The sequence below is a fragment of the Laccaria bicolor genome, genomic scaffold (assembly GCF_000143565.1).
Source record: "Laccaria bicolor S238N-H82 LACBIscaffold_74 genomic scaffold, whole genome shotgun sequence".
Lineage (NCBI taxonomy): Eukaryota > Fungi > Basidiomycota > Agaricomycetes > Agaricales > Hydnangiaceae > Laccaria > Laccaria bicolor.
Genome location: NW_001889945.1, coordinates 164,508 through 180,026, shown reverse-complemented (window position 1 = coordinate 180,026; position 15,519 = coordinate 164,508). Strand labels below are relative to the sequence as shown.

The following is a 15,519-nucleotide window of genomic DNA, read 5'->3' as shown; positions in this document are numbered from 1 at the left end:
CAAAAATGGTCAAAAACGAAAGTTGTAGCCCTACACTGTAGCTTCCCGAATCTGTTTGAATTATGTTCTGAAGTGCTCCTGTTGTGGAGATATGAGGTAAAGGAATTTCAAAAGCGTTGCGTTTTTTTTTTTTTTGTGTTTTTCTCTATGAAAACAAAACCAAATAACGTGATTTCAGTATATTCAGAAAGCTAAAAGAAAGGGCTACAATTATTGTATCGTGGGAAAAATGACCAAAAAAGGAAGGTGCATCCCGTACTACTTATAAGAATCAGATATAGACTACCAAGTTTACTGATCGACTACAAAAAAGTCGGACTTAGACTACACAGTTTACTGATACACTATAAAAGACTACAAAAGTCGAAATTAGACTACAAAGTTTACTAATACACTACAAAAGACTACAAAAGTCGAACTTAGACTACAAAAGCGTGGACTTAGACTACATAGTTAGGGTTAGAGTCAAAAGGTTATCTTGACTACAAAGTTTGTAGTGTGCCCTTTTTCATTAAAAAAGTTTGTAGTGACCGCTTTTTGAGACTACAAAAGTTGTAGTGTTGCGCTTTTTCATTGGAAAAGTTTGTAGTGTCCGCTTTTTAAGACTACAAAAGTTTGTAGTGTCCGCTTTTTGAGACAACAAAAGTTTTTAGTGTTGCGCTTTTTCATTAGAAAAGTTTGTAGTGTCCGCTTTTTGAGACTACAAAAGTTTGTAGTGTGCACTTTTTTATTAGAAGAGTTTGTAGTGTCTGCTTTTTCATTTAAAAAAGTTTGTAGTTGACATGTAGTTTATGGTGTCCTTGGCCCTATCTATGTTATGGGGATGAGGTTGATTGCCATCATATTGCCAGTGCCAGCATTAGTATTTGACATCATGCACAAGTTGTCTTTCATATTGATACCTACTGTCCTATCTCAAGACATAATTGTAAGCTCATATGGGGATATGGCTGAAGGATTGACATGACTTTACATATTGCTATTGCCACATCATCAGTTCCTCACATCATGCCCAAGTTGGCTTTTAAGCTAGAGAAGGCTATTCATGTTGATATCTACTCAATACATGGTCAACTTACAACATGACCCGTCTTCAAGACACCTCAAAGGATGAATCAGCCCATCATCCTACAGCCCTCAAAGACCTGTATCAAAGTTGACTATGTTTGGGACAGGCCAGTAGTTATCAATGTGAAAGCAGACAGCATGAAATGCAAACTTGGTCATGATGTCAAAAACTGGTCATGTCATGTCAATGAGCTGACAATTATGTCTTCAGATAGGACAGTAGGTATCAATATGAAAGACATGGAATGGCCTTTCCTAATGTGACAGACAACTTGTGCATGATGTCAAATACTAATGCTGCAGCACTGTCAATATGATGGCAATCCTTCAACCTCATCCCCATAACATAGATAGGGCCAAGGACACCATAAACTACATGTCAACTACAAACTTTTTTAAATGAAAAAGCAGACACTACAAACTCTTCTAATAAAAAAGTGCACACTACAAACTTTTGTAGTCTCAAAAAGCGAACACTACAAACTTTTCTAATGAAAAAGCGCAACACTACAAACTTTTGTTGTCTCAAAAAGCGGACACTACAAACTTTTGTAGTCTTAAAAAGCGGACACTACAAACTTTTCCAATGAAAAAGCGCAACACTACAACTTTTGTAGTCTCAAAAAGCGGTCACTACAAACTTTTTTAATGAAAAAGGGCACACTACAAACTTTGTAGTCAAGATAACCTTTTGACTCTAACCCTAACTATGTAGTCTAAGTCCACGCTTTTGTAGTCTTTTATAGTGTATCAGTAAACTGTGTAGTCTAAGTCCGACTTTTTTGTAGTCGATCAGTAAACTTGGTAGTCTATATCTGATTCTTATAAGTAAGGCTGCGACCGACGAAAGAGACGGTCTGGAAGTGTGACCGATCTGTGACGAGGCAGACAGATCTCGCCAAGAGGCCAGGGCCGGGCGGCGGCGACCCAGAAGGGAGAAAGCGCCGGGAATTCAGACGGAAATAGCTGTGTGCATAGAAAACACATTAACGCACAAAACGCATAACACACATTGAAAGCCTCGCAAACACTCAGTCAGTCCACACGTACGGCCGCTACATACACAGGCTGCTGTCGGCGGCAGGCGGATGTACACACAAACAATGGAAGGACAGAAGGGAGGGAGTGTGATGACACTTGGATGACACGTTGTGTGATCTCCGCCTTGGAACCGACATGAACGCGAGCGGCGACCCTTTGCTCAAGTCGCGTCCCAAGGATCGAAAGTCAAAGTCCGAAAGTAGGAACAAAAGTGAAGGAGGGGGAGATGGAAGGGCGAAAGGAGAAGGTTATTTGAATAAATCACAAAGTTGCATGGTATGTTTGCTGCATTGGACGGAAATACGAGAAGCTCAGGCCTTGATAACTCACCTAATCGGTTGCAGAAGAGCATTTGGGGCTTTGCATGTGAGAGCTGTGACTAGTACGACGGCAGGGTCAACTTCATCCAAGACCATTGGGGCCATTGTTGGTGTGTATCGATTGTGCTTGTGCGGGAGGAGAGGAAAACAGGCAACAAGCGCTTGTAAGGGGAGACTTTCAGCTTGAAGAGGACAAGTGGTATGAGTATCTTGGTCGATGTGTGTTATGGAATCTAATGGTACAACTTTATACTTGTAAGGGTGCACAACACGCTTCAGCCTCATGCCGACAGTAGGGGTGCCCTAGGGCTTGGCGTTCATGATCAATATCTGCTGCATGATCCCTGTCATTCACCCTGCAGCCCAAACTGAGCCAGGACCCTACAACGAGAACCGTCTTTTTCTCAAGTGCGACCGTCTTTTGAACGCAGCACATACCGAATTCCTCTGCCAAATTATTTTCCCGCGTGTTGCGAAACCATCGCAAGCCTCGAAAAAGACGGTCCTTCACCCATCAAAAGACAGTCGCCGGATCCTTACTTTGCTTTACGTGTTACATAACGGGTTCAGCACGCCTTGATCGCGCGCCCACCGATGTCGGCCTTCTACTCTATCCACTCCCACCACAATTCACATGTGGGTCACTGGAGCCCAGCACCTCCTAGCTGGCAAGATGCTGGGCTTGGTCTTTCACACTCGACACTTGTCACTCAGTCCTATACCGAAGACAGAAGTCTATTCCCAAAAATTTGAGATACCCAGTAAGTTTCTGCTCAATCGTCATGTTCTCAACCTCTAACTCATAGCATTTACTCCAGAAATCACCACTCAAAGTTGCTACCTCCTCGGCTTGGCCCTTCCCATTCGACATTCAATTCTGCGATGGATAGAGAAAGTGTATGGTGAAAAAAACAAGTTTGTCCGTCAGTCCCAGTCCGATTTTTTTGTTCTTGGTCTTGAACTGATGCCGTATTCTCTAAGAACTTGTTACCGAAGTTACGAGAAGATTGGCCTTGCTGCTCACATTAGACATCAAGATGTCGGGGGTAGAAGTTGGAACTCAGAAATTCAAGCTACTCTGTGAGTTCCTGCTCGATCTTCACGTTCTTGGCCTCTAACTGACGGTATTTTATCCAGGAAACACCCCCTCAAGTTTCGAAACATTTGGCGTTGTCGCTCACATTCGACGATCAATTCTTTGCAGAACAGAAGTCTCCACGCAGACAATGGAGGTACTCAGTGAATTCCTGTTCGATTTTCACATTCGCAGCCTCGAACTGATGGCATTTTCTCTAGGAATCACTGGCCGAAGTTACGAGATGCTGGGCCTCGCCGTTCACGTTTGGCATTCAAATATGCGGTGGAGTGGGGGGGTCCATACTCAAGAAATCAAATTACTCTGTGAGTTTCCACTAGATTTCTATGTTCTTGGCCTCTAACTGACGGCATTTGCTCCAATAATAATTACCCAAAGTTTCCAGACGTAAGGCGTGGTCGTCTTTATTCACTATTCAAATATGTGGGAGCTGGAAGTTCATACTCAGAAAATCGAGCTACTCAGTGAGTTCCCGCCAGATTTTTATATTCTTGGCCTCAAACTGACGGCATTTGCTCCAGGAATCGCTACCTAAATTTGCGAAACGTTATGCATCGTCCTTTTCATTCAGCATTCAAATATGTGGGGGTGGAAGTCCCCATGCGGAAAATCGAGCTACTCCGTGAGTTCTTGCTCGATTTTCACGTTCTCGGCCTCTACCTGACCGCATTTTATCTAGGAACTGTCACCCGCATTTGCGAGACGTCAGGTGTTGTCGCTCACATACGACGTCCCATTCTCTGGGGTGGAAGTCCACATCCGGAAAATCAAGCAACTCTGTGAGTTCTTGCTCGATTTTCGCGTTGTCGGCCTTTAAATGACCGAATTTGCTCTAGGAATCGTCACCCGGATTTGCGAGACATCAGGCATTGTCACTCACATACGACATCTAATTCTTTGGGGGACAGAAGTCTACACACAGACAATCAAAGTACTTCGTGAGTTCCTGTCCGTTTTTTATGTTCTTGGTCATAAACTGACGGCATTACCTCCAGAAATCACTGGCCGAAGTTGCGAAATGCTGGGCCTCGCCATTCACATTTGGCATTTAAATATGTGGTAGAGTGGGGTCCACACTCAGGAAACCAAGCTATTCGGTGAGTTCCTGCTCGATTTTTACGTCCTCAATCTCTAACTGACTGCATCTACTCCAGAAACCGTTCACCAAATCTGTGAGATGTTAGGCGCGGCCGTTTTGATTTGGCATTTTCAATATGTGCGGGGGGTGGAGGTCCACACCCGGAAAATTGAGCAACACTGTGAGTCCTTGCTCGATTTTCACGTTCTCGGCCTCTACCTGACTGTATTTGCTCTAGGAATCGTCACCCGGATTTGCGAGATGTTAGGCATCGTCACTCACATACGACGTCTAATTCTTTGGGGGACAGAAGTCTACACCCAGACAATTGCAAGTACTCTGTGAGTTCCTGTCCGTTTTTTATGTTCTTGGCCTTGAACTGACGGCATTACCTCCAGGAATCACTGCCCAAAGTTGCGAGATGCTGGGCCTTGCCGTTCACATTCGGGATTTAAATATGTGGTAGAGTGGGGTCCACACTCAGGAAACCAAGCTATTTTGTGAGTTTCTGCTCAATGTTTTCGTTCTCAACCTCTAACTGACTGCATTTACTCCAGAAACCGTTCACCAAATCTTTGAGATGTTAGGCGCGGCCGTTTTATTTGGCATTTTCAAATATGTGCGGGGGGTGGAAGTCCACACCCGGAAAATTGAGCAACACTGTGAGTCCTTGCTCGATTTTCACGTTCTCGGCCTCTACCTGACTGTATTTGCTCTAGGAATCGTCACCCGGATTTGCGAGATGTTAGGCATCGTCACTCGCATACGACGTTCAGCTCTCTGGGGGACAGAAGTCTACACCCAGACAATTGCAAGTACTCTGTGAGTTCCTGTCCGTTTTTTATGTTCTTGGCCTTGAACTGACGGCATTACCGCCAGGAATCACTGCCCAAAGTTGCGAGATGCTGGGCCTTGCCGTTCATATCTGGCATTTAAATATGTGATAGAATGGGGTCCACACTCAGGAAACCAAGCTATTTTGTGAGTTTCTGCTCAATGTTTTCGTTCTCGGCCTCTAACTGACTGCATTTGCTCCAGAAACCGTTCACCAAATTTTCGAGACGTTAGGCGCAGCCGTTCTTATCTGGCATTCAAATATGTGTGTGGGGGGGGACTCAATACTCGGAAAATTGAGCTACTCTGTGAGTTTCTGCCCGATTTTCACGTTCTTGGCCTCTAACTGACATCATTCACTCCAGAAATTGTTACCCAGATTTTTCAGACGTTAGGCGCAGCCGAATCAAATATGTTGGGGCAGGGGAGTTGATACCCAGACAATCGAGTTACTTGGTAAGTGCTTGCTCTATTTTTACGTTTTTGGCCTTTAACTGACCATGTTTGCTCTAGGGATCGGCATTGTATTCATTCTCCATTAATCTACAAAGGCACGGCCAGGCAAACGCAAGGCCTCTGTCCTTGACAACGACCAACTGGCAACCAAGCCGATTTATTGTGATTGACGCGGAGGTATGGATAGGAGGTGCAGGTTTGTATATGAACCTGTTTCAGTGCTCTCTCCGTGTATATATAGTATGACTAGCAATGCACATTCGACACCTCCCCAATTTCTATCATGGCTGACAGCCACCCTTCACTACTTGCTCGCAACTTCAAAGTGCTCAACATCCAGTTCCAAAATGGAGATGACAGAATTACTGAAGAAGAGATTGATGAGGATCTCGAGGGAGAACAGGGCACAATTCCTGACCTTGTTGCAGCTGATCTTGAGCCAGGAAATCATGAATTTATGAAGAAATGGAAAGCATCTGTTTTTGGAGCTTCAAGAGGTGTTACCGACAAGACAGAAGCTGAATACCAGCGGTAAAGACAAGAAGAAATCACATCAGTGCCCCCCGCTCACGTTCTGCAGACTTAAGGAGCAATGCGCCACCTTCTTGATAAATTCTGGCCTCATCAAGAGTTCCTCAGAGCTCTTTTGCAGCTCCCCCCCAGTGGATGCTCCTTTCTGGATCTGCTCCTGGATTATGAGCAAGTCCGTCCTTTCATTTTATTGACTGCTTCTATCTTGCTTGATGGGCTGAACCTTGAATTTTTGCTAACAGATGTGACGAAATCACACTCGATGGTAAACATCGTCCACATAATGAGTTTCGGGACTCCTATGCTCAGGCTCAAAAGATGCGAGCCGCAATGACCCATGTATTTACGCGTGACTACAACCTTGGATCAGTGCAGTGGCATGAGAGTGAACTGGTCCCTGGACGCATGATGGGCAATCCCTCTGTTTCTTCCGAAGTAGCAAATTACATGTCCGGCCTTCGGCGTCGAAAGGTGATTTAGTTCCCATACTACGCTTGAACATATCTAAACTCATCTCATTAATTCATTGTAGGTAAAAGCCGGAGAGACACCAACAAGTGCTCGAGCAATAACCTCTGTTTGTCTCTCAAAAACTGGATCTCATGATCTAATTGATTTTTAGAGCATTCTGGAGGATCTGTATGACTACAATCACCTCCCGGAGAACTGGAAAATTCATCCCTACACACCTCTTTCTCGCCAAGATGCTGGAAGGCTCCATGAGTGGGGTGGTGGACTTACACGACGAGCACTCCAAGCCATTTACACAATTGCATTTCTGTGTTTGCTCAGGGTGGATGAGGTTCTTAAAATAACAATGGCAGATATTGAAATGTCCAAGGATCGCATGACTTTGACGTTGCCATATCGCAAAACGCATCAATACGGAGGTGTGTATTGAAATTAATTCCTTTCAACTCCTAACATTTTAATGTCTGATTAGAAATAAAGCCATTTCACTTGTATCGTCTCGAAGAAGAAGATGCTCACCTTTGCCCTGTTCGAGCGCTTTCTGACTGGATCGACGCTGCAGAGATAACTGATGGATATGTTTTCCGAAAGATTGGCTCAGGAGAAAGACCTGTCGAAAGCAACACCCCGATGGTCAGTGATTTCTTTTTTCCATGTGAAATGTACCAAGTTTTTCGCCAGACATCAGAACAGTTCCTGGAGTTATTCAGAAACAACCTTCTCGACATAAAGGTTGATCCAACCCCCTATGGAACCCACTCGTTCAGGCGTGGTGGCTGTCAATACTTGGCAGGAGAGCGGCGATGGCTCCTACGCACTATTTGCGAGTGGGGTGGCTGGAGCACGGAGTTCTCCAGTATGACAATTGTAAAGTATTTGATCTCGTGGAACGACAATCCCACAGAACAACGCGAGGACTACTTTAACCCAGCGCGGAAACCAGCCACCAAGTGCTTTCGTTGCGGGAGAAGTTGCCATTGCGCTTGAACTTGAAAATTCAAAACAAATAGATATGGGAAGGACAATGATCATGAATTACGGAGGTGTCAACTAATTACAAACGGACATATGTATACTATTATCAGTTAATCTAACCTACTCATCCTCATCATCCGATTCTAATCCCTCCCCTGCTATTCCCTTCAGCTGTCGGTACCGCTTGGCGACGTGGGAAGATCTGACCATGGCATGGGTCACCCCACCCTTCCGGTACGAAAAGAAAGCAGGGAATGTGGTGCCATACTCATCTCTAGCCTGCCGGGAAAGTGCGTTGTCTGCTGCAACCCGTTGCTGAGCCAACTCTGCAATGATCCTCGTAAAGTTCATTCTCTCCCCATCCCTCGTAAACTCTTCCCAAAAGCTCTCTGGAGTGCCCTGACGATAGCGGTGCACCATGATCTGAAAATTAAATTAGACAAGCTTGCAAAGTAAGAGTTTTGTTACCAACCCTCCACTTGAACCATTTGTCTTTGGTTCCCCGGCACTGGCCAGGTTTCCAATGCTCATTCTTTCCCCTCGAGCTCTTGTACACATTCCTCCAATACACAAGAGCGATCGGGCGGCCGCAGATGACCAACGGAGATACATTGTCCCAATTTGATGATGTGTCGTCCCACATACGGTTGAGTCCTGCGATGTCATGTGCAAACGAGATGATGGGTGGTGCCTTGACATCGGCCGCCGTGAAAGTAATCCGTGTCATGTCACCCAAAACGAGGGTGCGTGTGATAACCGCATCAACAGATGGGACAGTGTCATTGACTTGCACTGGGAGAGGGACAGCTGCGTTGGACAAGCTCGCCGTTGTGTGCATGGTGAAAACGGGTGCAACGCCGTGTTCAGATGGTGCTGGATCCATAGAAGAGTGTGCCGGAAGGGTGGTGAGCAAAGAGAGGGGAGACAGGGCCGTCGTTCGGTTGTTGGCTGGGTCAACGATGTGTGAGAGGAGCTGATTGAGCTGACAGCTCGTATATTCGAGCGTCGCTTGGAGAGCAGGATCCGTATTCGTCTTGAAAAACATATCATTAGCAAAGCAATGTCATGAGGGCGGGTATCTCTTCCATACCGATCGCTCCAACAGCGCCCTTTGTGCAGCCATCCTTCGCCTCTCCTCCCTAGGACGATACGGATTCTCCTTGACAATCGTTCGGGCCTGCGTCACAGTGAGCTAACAGGTAATACATATGGATAAGACAAGTAGTTACCCATGTGAGGATCCTGTCGCGCTCCTCCTGTGTTTGCTTTGGCTGTAAGTTCTCAGTTGGAAGAACGTCGGCGTTGGGTGCTCGAGCCACTGTTGAACCTTGACCAAACATGGCTTCGGTCCTTCGTACTGATTTCTTCTTTAACGTTGTCCTCGATGATCCACCGAGGTGTGCTCGGCGTGCTGCAGGGATGGTTCTGGAAGGGGCATCAGCAACGAAGAGCAACCAGGTGTGGACTCACTTGTTCCACTCCTCCTCGTGCTCACTGTACCACACCAACTTTTCGCGCAGGCTCGCCATGTTTCCAGAATGCGGGAGGCGGAAGCGCTTGCACCACTCTACTAGCATCGGCTTCTTGACGCCAGGACCATCACTGGTCAGACCGATATGTGAACAGTCTGCCATCCAGCGGAAAGAGAGCGAGAGAGACACTCACATGCACATGAACCGCTTCTGCCTCTTTCCATCCACAATCGGTCCAGGTAATGGGATGGTCAAGCCCTGTGTTGTCCCATGTTTCGAAGCATGTCGAGAACCAGGCAAGGGGGTCGAGTCAACATCCATAGCGTTCCCATCAGCATCCCCGTCAATGTCCATCATTTTGAAACCCAATCCTCGGTTGCTATAAAGCACCACGAAGCACGCCAACAGTCCGACTGCAAATATGAAGAGGCAGCGCAGCGTCAGATAGTTGTGCGCGGTTTCTGAGGCTGGTGCTTGGGCTGCGATCGATTTCGGGACCTTGAAACAGAGGCCGCCGTCGGGGAGGCCATTGTGGGTGCCCCACCACCAGATCGATCTGAAAACGCAATAGAGATGAGCACGCGAAACGGCGGTGAGCGACGGAGGAGACGAAAACAAGGGCAAAGGGCGTGACGGGCATCACCCAAAGGGGACGAAGACGGTACTGGAGCCGAGCAACAGTTCACACCCTGACTTGGCGCGCGTCGGCGCTTGCCGGGTGACAGGACCGTCTGTTTCCCGAGAGAAGTAGTACGGGATGCACCTTCCTTTTTTGGTCATTTTTCCCACGATACAATAATTGTAGCCCTTTCTTTTAGCTTTCTGAATATACTGAAATCACGTTATTTGGTTTTGTTTTCATAGAGAAAAACACAAAAAAAAAAAAAACGCAACGCTTTTGAAATTCCTTTACCTCATATCTCCACAACAGGAGCACTTCAGAACATAATTCAAACAGATTCGGGAAGCTACAGTGTAGGGCTACAACTTTCGTTTTTGACCATTTTTGGTAATTGGTCATGTGACCACCCTCCAGGGAAGCCTATTGCATGGACCCATGACATGTGGGATACATTTGAAAAATCACAATGAAATGCCCAGGGCTACATTTGAAATTTTGCAATGAAATACCCAGGGTATCTATTGAAAAATCCCAATGAAATACCCAGGGATACATTTGAAAAATCGCAATGAAATACCCAGGGTATCTATTGAAAAATCGCAATGAAATGCCAAGGGATACATTTGAAAAATCGCAATGAAATGCCCAGGGATACATTTGAAATTTAGCAATGAAATACCCAGGGTATCTATTGAAAAATCGCAATGAAATACCCAGGGATACATTTGAAAAATCGCAATGAAATACCCAGGGATACATTTGAAAAATCGCAATGAAATGTGGGATACATTTGAAAAATCACAATGAAATGCCCAGGGCTACATTTGAAATTTTGCAATGAAATACCCAGGGTATCTATTGAAAAATCCCAATGAAATACCCAGGGATACATTTGAAAAATCGCAATGAAATACCCAGGGTATCTATTGAAAAATCGCAATGAAATGCCAAGGGATACATTTGAAAAATCGCAATGAAATGCCCAGGGATACATTTGAAATTTAGCAATGAAATACCCAGGGTATCATTTGAAAAATCGCAATGAAATACCCAGGGATACATTTGAAAAATCGCAATGAAATGCCCAGGGATACATTTGAAATTTCGCAATGAAATACCCAGGGTATCTATTGAAAAATCACAATGAAATGCCAAGGGATACATTTGAAAAATCGCAATGAAATGCCCAGGGATACATTTGAAATTTAGCAATGAAATACCCAGGGTATCTATTGAAAAATCGCAATGAAATACCCAGGGATACATTTGAAAAATCGCAATGAAATACCCAGGAATACATTTGAAAAATCACAATGAAATACCAAGGGATACATTTGAAAAATCACAATGAAATACCCAGGGTATCTATTGAAAAATCGCAATGAAATGCGCCAGGTATCCATTGAAATTTTGCAATGAAATATCCAGGGATACATTTGAAAAATCGCAATGAAATGCGCCAGGTATCCATTGAAATTTTGCAATGAAATATCCAGGGATACATTTGAAAAATCGCAATGAAATGCCCAGGGTATCTATTGAAAAATCGCAATGAAATATCCAGGGCTGCATTTGAAATTTTGCAGAAAATGCGCTGGGTATCTATGGAAAATTCACTATGAAATACCCAGGCCTACATTTGAAATGCCTTTCAAAAAATCCTAAGCATTATAGATATGGCCTCTAGGCTTAAGTCTAAGTTATAGAAATGACTCTCTAGGCTTAAGTCTAGGTTATAGATAAAAGTGGTAGCCACCAGTCGAACCTGACACCTTGACTTTCACTTGCTGCGGGGATACGCACAAGTTCAGGTCTCGTTGTAGGAATCATAGACTCTCTAGATGAGACGGAATCAGGTCTATCCGTTGGTTGGGCATCACGGGATCGATGTATGGAGAATGCTTTAGGGATAGGACGATCCTTGTAGGCTCGGTCGCGCAAATATGCAGCAGTCTCTACTAAGTCTTGAGGCATTCTACTAAAGTACTCAGGTCTTGCAAGCAGTTTGCCAGCTTCCTTCCTGGCAGATCCACTGCCGAATACGGATCGTAGTGATGCTCTAGTCGATTCGTAGGAGCTGACCGACATTTGATCTGTGTCTGATCCATACATTTTGGTAATGGCGTTGATCTGTTGCACCAGGTGTTTCGAAGCTACTGTGGTTCGATATTGAAGTACTCGATAGGTGGCTAACACTTGAGTCCTACTCGTATGAGACGCTATAAGGCGTAGAAAAGCAAATTGCTGGTCCAAGACGAAATGTTCTCGATCTCGTTTGTGGAAGAATTCCGCTAAAGTTTGTAGTACTTGATCGACGGTCACGACAACTTGAGAGGCTTCTAACAACAGAGTACGTTCGACTCCGTGAGTGACACTTTGTCCGGTATGCCTTACCAGGTCTTCCTTGCTGATTTCGTATTCAGCAAATTTCCGAACGGCTGAGCCTAAGTTACTCCAACGAAGATCCTTAGGAGTGTTGTAGATTAGCTCGATAGCACACCTCAAACGATCACTTTCGTCTTTCGTACTGCCCGGCATGATTCCGTCTATCGCACCTAGAGATACAAGGACATCTTCATCGATGGATTGGTCGAATTTGCCGAACATACGTTCTGTCGATTTGATGATAGGCTCAGCCCAAATGGGAATGTTCTGGGCTGTGTCTATATCCCAGAAGATAGTTTGGGGTTCGGACTCTTCGCGCTCGATAGAAGCTGTGTATCGTCCTCTTCTTCCTTCAGTGCGGCTCGAGGAGTAGTGTTTGAAAGTCCGGTTAGGTTAGGTTATTGGGTGCCCAGGGGCTCTAACCGAGACCGAGACCGGTTAGGGTTTGTTCCCAGACCCAAAATAACCTAACTGGACCGAAGATAACCGATGAAAACCGGTTAGTTGCAGTTACTAACCGGTTAGGACCGAAAAAATAGAAAATCGATTAAAACGGCGTATACTTTTCATATTTCTTGCAGTAAACATTATTGCCATGCGTCGTAGCTTTAAAACAAGCCCAAGAACGCTAAATTCGGTGAAGAATTGACAATTTTATAATAATATTCTTGAAAGCCTACTATTTTAGCCAATAATTTAGAGATTTGACCATAACTCTGTCAGATTTTTAGCGTTTCTCATGCTTTTAGATGCGTTTTGAAGGGGTATAATAGGGTCGGTTGTAACCGGTCATAACCGGTTTTTTAACGGTTAGTTAACCGCAAAATAACTGGTTATTTCATTTCCAGAATTGACTAACCACTAACCGCGGTTTACTCTCCAATTGGTGAGTGGCAATAATCTCCATCCAGCAATCGACTCCGCGTTCAAATTGGCCGATTCTAGGGTTTTGACTTGCATCTCTGCTTGGATTCGTGTTTTTGCTAGTCGATCCAGTTCCGTCTCTTTCTGTTTCTTTCGTTTCAGCGCAGCGGTGGCCGCTGTGGATGTCAATGCACACAACCTCTCGTCAGGTCGTCACTCTCAAATTGGTGAGTGGCAAAATTCTGCATTGCTCCTTATTTCTACAATTTTAATGAAGTGGCGTTTGTAGATAAGGGCTGTTTGTGGGAAGGAAGGGGGAGGTGTATCATGTTCAGTGGAGGGACGAGCCGAATTGGGTGATTTGCTATGGAATACGGCTAGTACGAGGTCTGCGGCGTTCGCTTTTCCGGTCTACTACATATGTGTTACGTAGGTACAACGTAAGTGGTAGTACTAGCATTTGACGCGTCTGGTTTTGACGCGTTTGATGTGCACGTGATGCCATTAACAACGTGATTGGTGTTTGGGATCAATCACCGTTTTTCCGTTCCGTTACTTTTCAACTCCTCCATCTTCTTCATCCACGATAGAGTGCGCCAACGAAGAAGTTCTTCAAAACAGTGAGTCTTCCTTTTTGTGTTTTTTGATTCTGGAACTCGACTCCTTGTCGTTCCATGGGATTGGGTGGATTTTGACTCCTTGTTGATCCACCTTCCCACCTTCCTGAGTTCGACTCCTTGTCACTCACTCTTGGTTCACTTTGCCGCCGAATACACGTTAATCTGATCTTTCTTAGGCGTTGGCGTCCATCTGGTTTTATATTCCGTTTCCGTGCCATTCATCCGTAACCGGTGAGTAATGTATGTTCGCGTATACTTATACTCATACTGAACATGGTCCTCAGCTTTGTTACTTGGGTCTTCCCAACCACGTCTGCCTCTGGCTTAAACAGCCTCTCTCCCGCATCCCGCCACCCACCCGTGTACTATCAATTGGACTCTGATCGGTATGTAGTCTTCTCCTGGATCTCGTATGCTTGAGCGCGGAATTTGACTCCTTGTCGTTCCGTTGGAGGATGTACATCTTGACTCCCTGTCGACGGACATCCTCCAATCGTGTTTGACTCTCTGTCGCACGACATTTCTTCAACTATCTATTCTAGAAATGCATTTCTAACAGGATTACTAGCTATGGCGTCTACTTCTCCAACTTCGAAACCGTACTATAAGGAATACACGCGTGAAGGAGATCGCAAATTCTGCGCGACGGACGCTTATTGCTGGAATGTATTGGATCATCAGGTTCGGACGAGGGAGGTTGTGAGTGAGGCCGGGATCAACACATTCATCGAACATCCCGACAAGGGCGACCCCCCATCCTGGTGGGTCATTACTACTCCGAACGTGGGCTACATCCTGACCGCTCCCATTGGCATTCATCATATTCAAGCGAAGGCGGATGGCCGCTTTGGACTGGACGACCGCACCCTCCACCCCCAGATGTACATCAAAGGTTTTGAGTATATCTGCTGCATCCCCATACGCGATCAGTCTCGCCACATGTTGTGGTGGACACCCTCTCCCGAAGATTGCCCTATCATTCCCAATTCGCCTTTCTCAGTCACTATTCGTGTACTCAAGCCGGATTTGTTGAACGGGTACAAGGATCTTCACGACAAATATGTTGGTCTGATCGGTAAACATGAGGGATGCGACCGCTCCCCTCTCGCGGGTCTTTTGGTCACTGCGATGTGTCAAGCTCTCAATAGGCTTCGTTCGTTTGGGATGACCTACAAGGAGATACTACTGGCCATCACAGAGTTCCAAAGAGCGGTCTTGGACATACACGCGTGGATCGATTTCGTTGACGTTTATCAACCACTTCTTTTTCCTGGTCCCAATGGTGTGGTCAAGTACGACGCCAATCAGAAGTTGATGGGAGCATTTACAGAAAAGGTCCAGGTCGCTCAACAACTCCAGGTGATGGGAATCCCCGTGTGGTTAATCCGCCCATCATTCTGTATCCTCCCAACCATGAATGTCAACTTCTCAACCCCCTAGCTACATTGCTATAAGATTGTTCTGCACCATTTCAAGGATGGGCATGGCAATTTAGATCCATACCCTGTTCTCGCGACTGGTCCGCCATCGACCGAACTTTACAGGTGGACCCAACGTATAGGCTGCGCGATCATGGATCTTCAAGACGTCACTGCAATTGGTCGACAGGATTTTATCGAAGGAAAAGCCAGTATTGGAGGAGGTCGTGATGCATGTATGTTTCCAGCTTGTAATGAACAACCTACT

General features: G+C 45.4%; 4 protein-coding genes across 4 annotated transcripts; 1 reads left to right on the top strand and 3 right to left on the bottom strand.

Moving 5' to 3' along the window:
• Window positions 1-1,890: 1,890 nt before the first annotated feature.
• LACBIDRAFT_335027 (uncharacterized protein) lies at window positions 1,891-2,534 on the bottom strand (the record flags this gene model as incomplete). The annotated part of the gene is made up of 3 exons (XM_001889870.1): window positions 1,891-2,034; window positions 2,167-2,263; window positions 2,440-2,534. The coding sequence occupies 3 exons, from the start codon at window positions 2,532-2,534 to the stop codon at window positions 1,891-1,893; spliced, it is 336 nt and encodes a 111-aa protein (XP_001889905.1).
• A 529-nt stretch (window positions 2,535-3,063) lies between these two features.
• LACBIDRAFT_335026 (uncharacterized protein) lies at window positions 3,064-7,325 on the top strand (the record flags this gene model as incomplete). The annotated part of the gene is made up of 20 exons (XM_001889881.1): window positions 3,064-3,190; window positions 3,236-3,509; window positions 3,634-3,830; window positions 3,911-3,989; window positions 4,047-4,147; window positions 4,205-4,304; window positions 4,362-4,463; window positions 4,521-4,622; window positions 4,680-4,697; window positions 4,842-4,944; window positions 5,072-5,103; window positions 5,323-5,425; window positions 5,499-5,584; window positions 5,642-5,745; window positions 5,817-5,893; window positions 5,951-6,070; window positions 6,144-6,424; window positions 6,667-6,895; window positions 6,957-7,001; window positions 7,047-7,325. The coding sequence occupies 20 exons, from the start codon at window positions 3,064-3,066 to the stop codon at window positions 7,323-7,325; spliced, it is 2,559 nt and encodes an 852-aa protein (XP_001889916.1).
• Window positions 7,326-7,597: 272 nt separating this feature from the next.
• LACBIDRAFT_335025 (uncharacterized protein) lies at window positions 7,598-10,122 on the bottom strand (the record flags this gene model as incomplete). The annotated part of the gene is made up of 9 exons (XM_001889869.1): window positions 7,598-7,641; window positions 7,714-7,883; window positions 7,995-8,293; window positions 8,343-8,903; window positions 8,961-9,047; window positions 9,100-9,295; window positions 9,341-9,472; window positions 9,536-9,898; window positions 9,986-10,122. 9 exons carry the CDS (start codon window positions 10,120-10,122, stop codon window positions 7,598-7,600), a joined length of 1,989 nt encoding a protein of 662 aa, XP_001889904.1.
• A 1,570-nt stretch (window positions 10,123-11,692) lies between these two features.
• On the bottom strand, window positions 11,693-12,937 carry LACBIDRAFT_335024 (uncharacterized protein; the record flags this gene model as incomplete). The annotated part of the gene is made up of 3 exons (XM_001889868.1): window positions 11,693-12,510; window positions 12,574-12,678; window positions 12,868-12,937. 3 exons carry the CDS (start codon window positions 12,935-12,937, stop codon window positions 11,693-11,695), a joined length of 993 nt encoding a protein of 330 aa, XP_001889903.1.
• Between the last annotated feature and the right edge of the window lie 2,582 nt (window positions 12,938-15,519).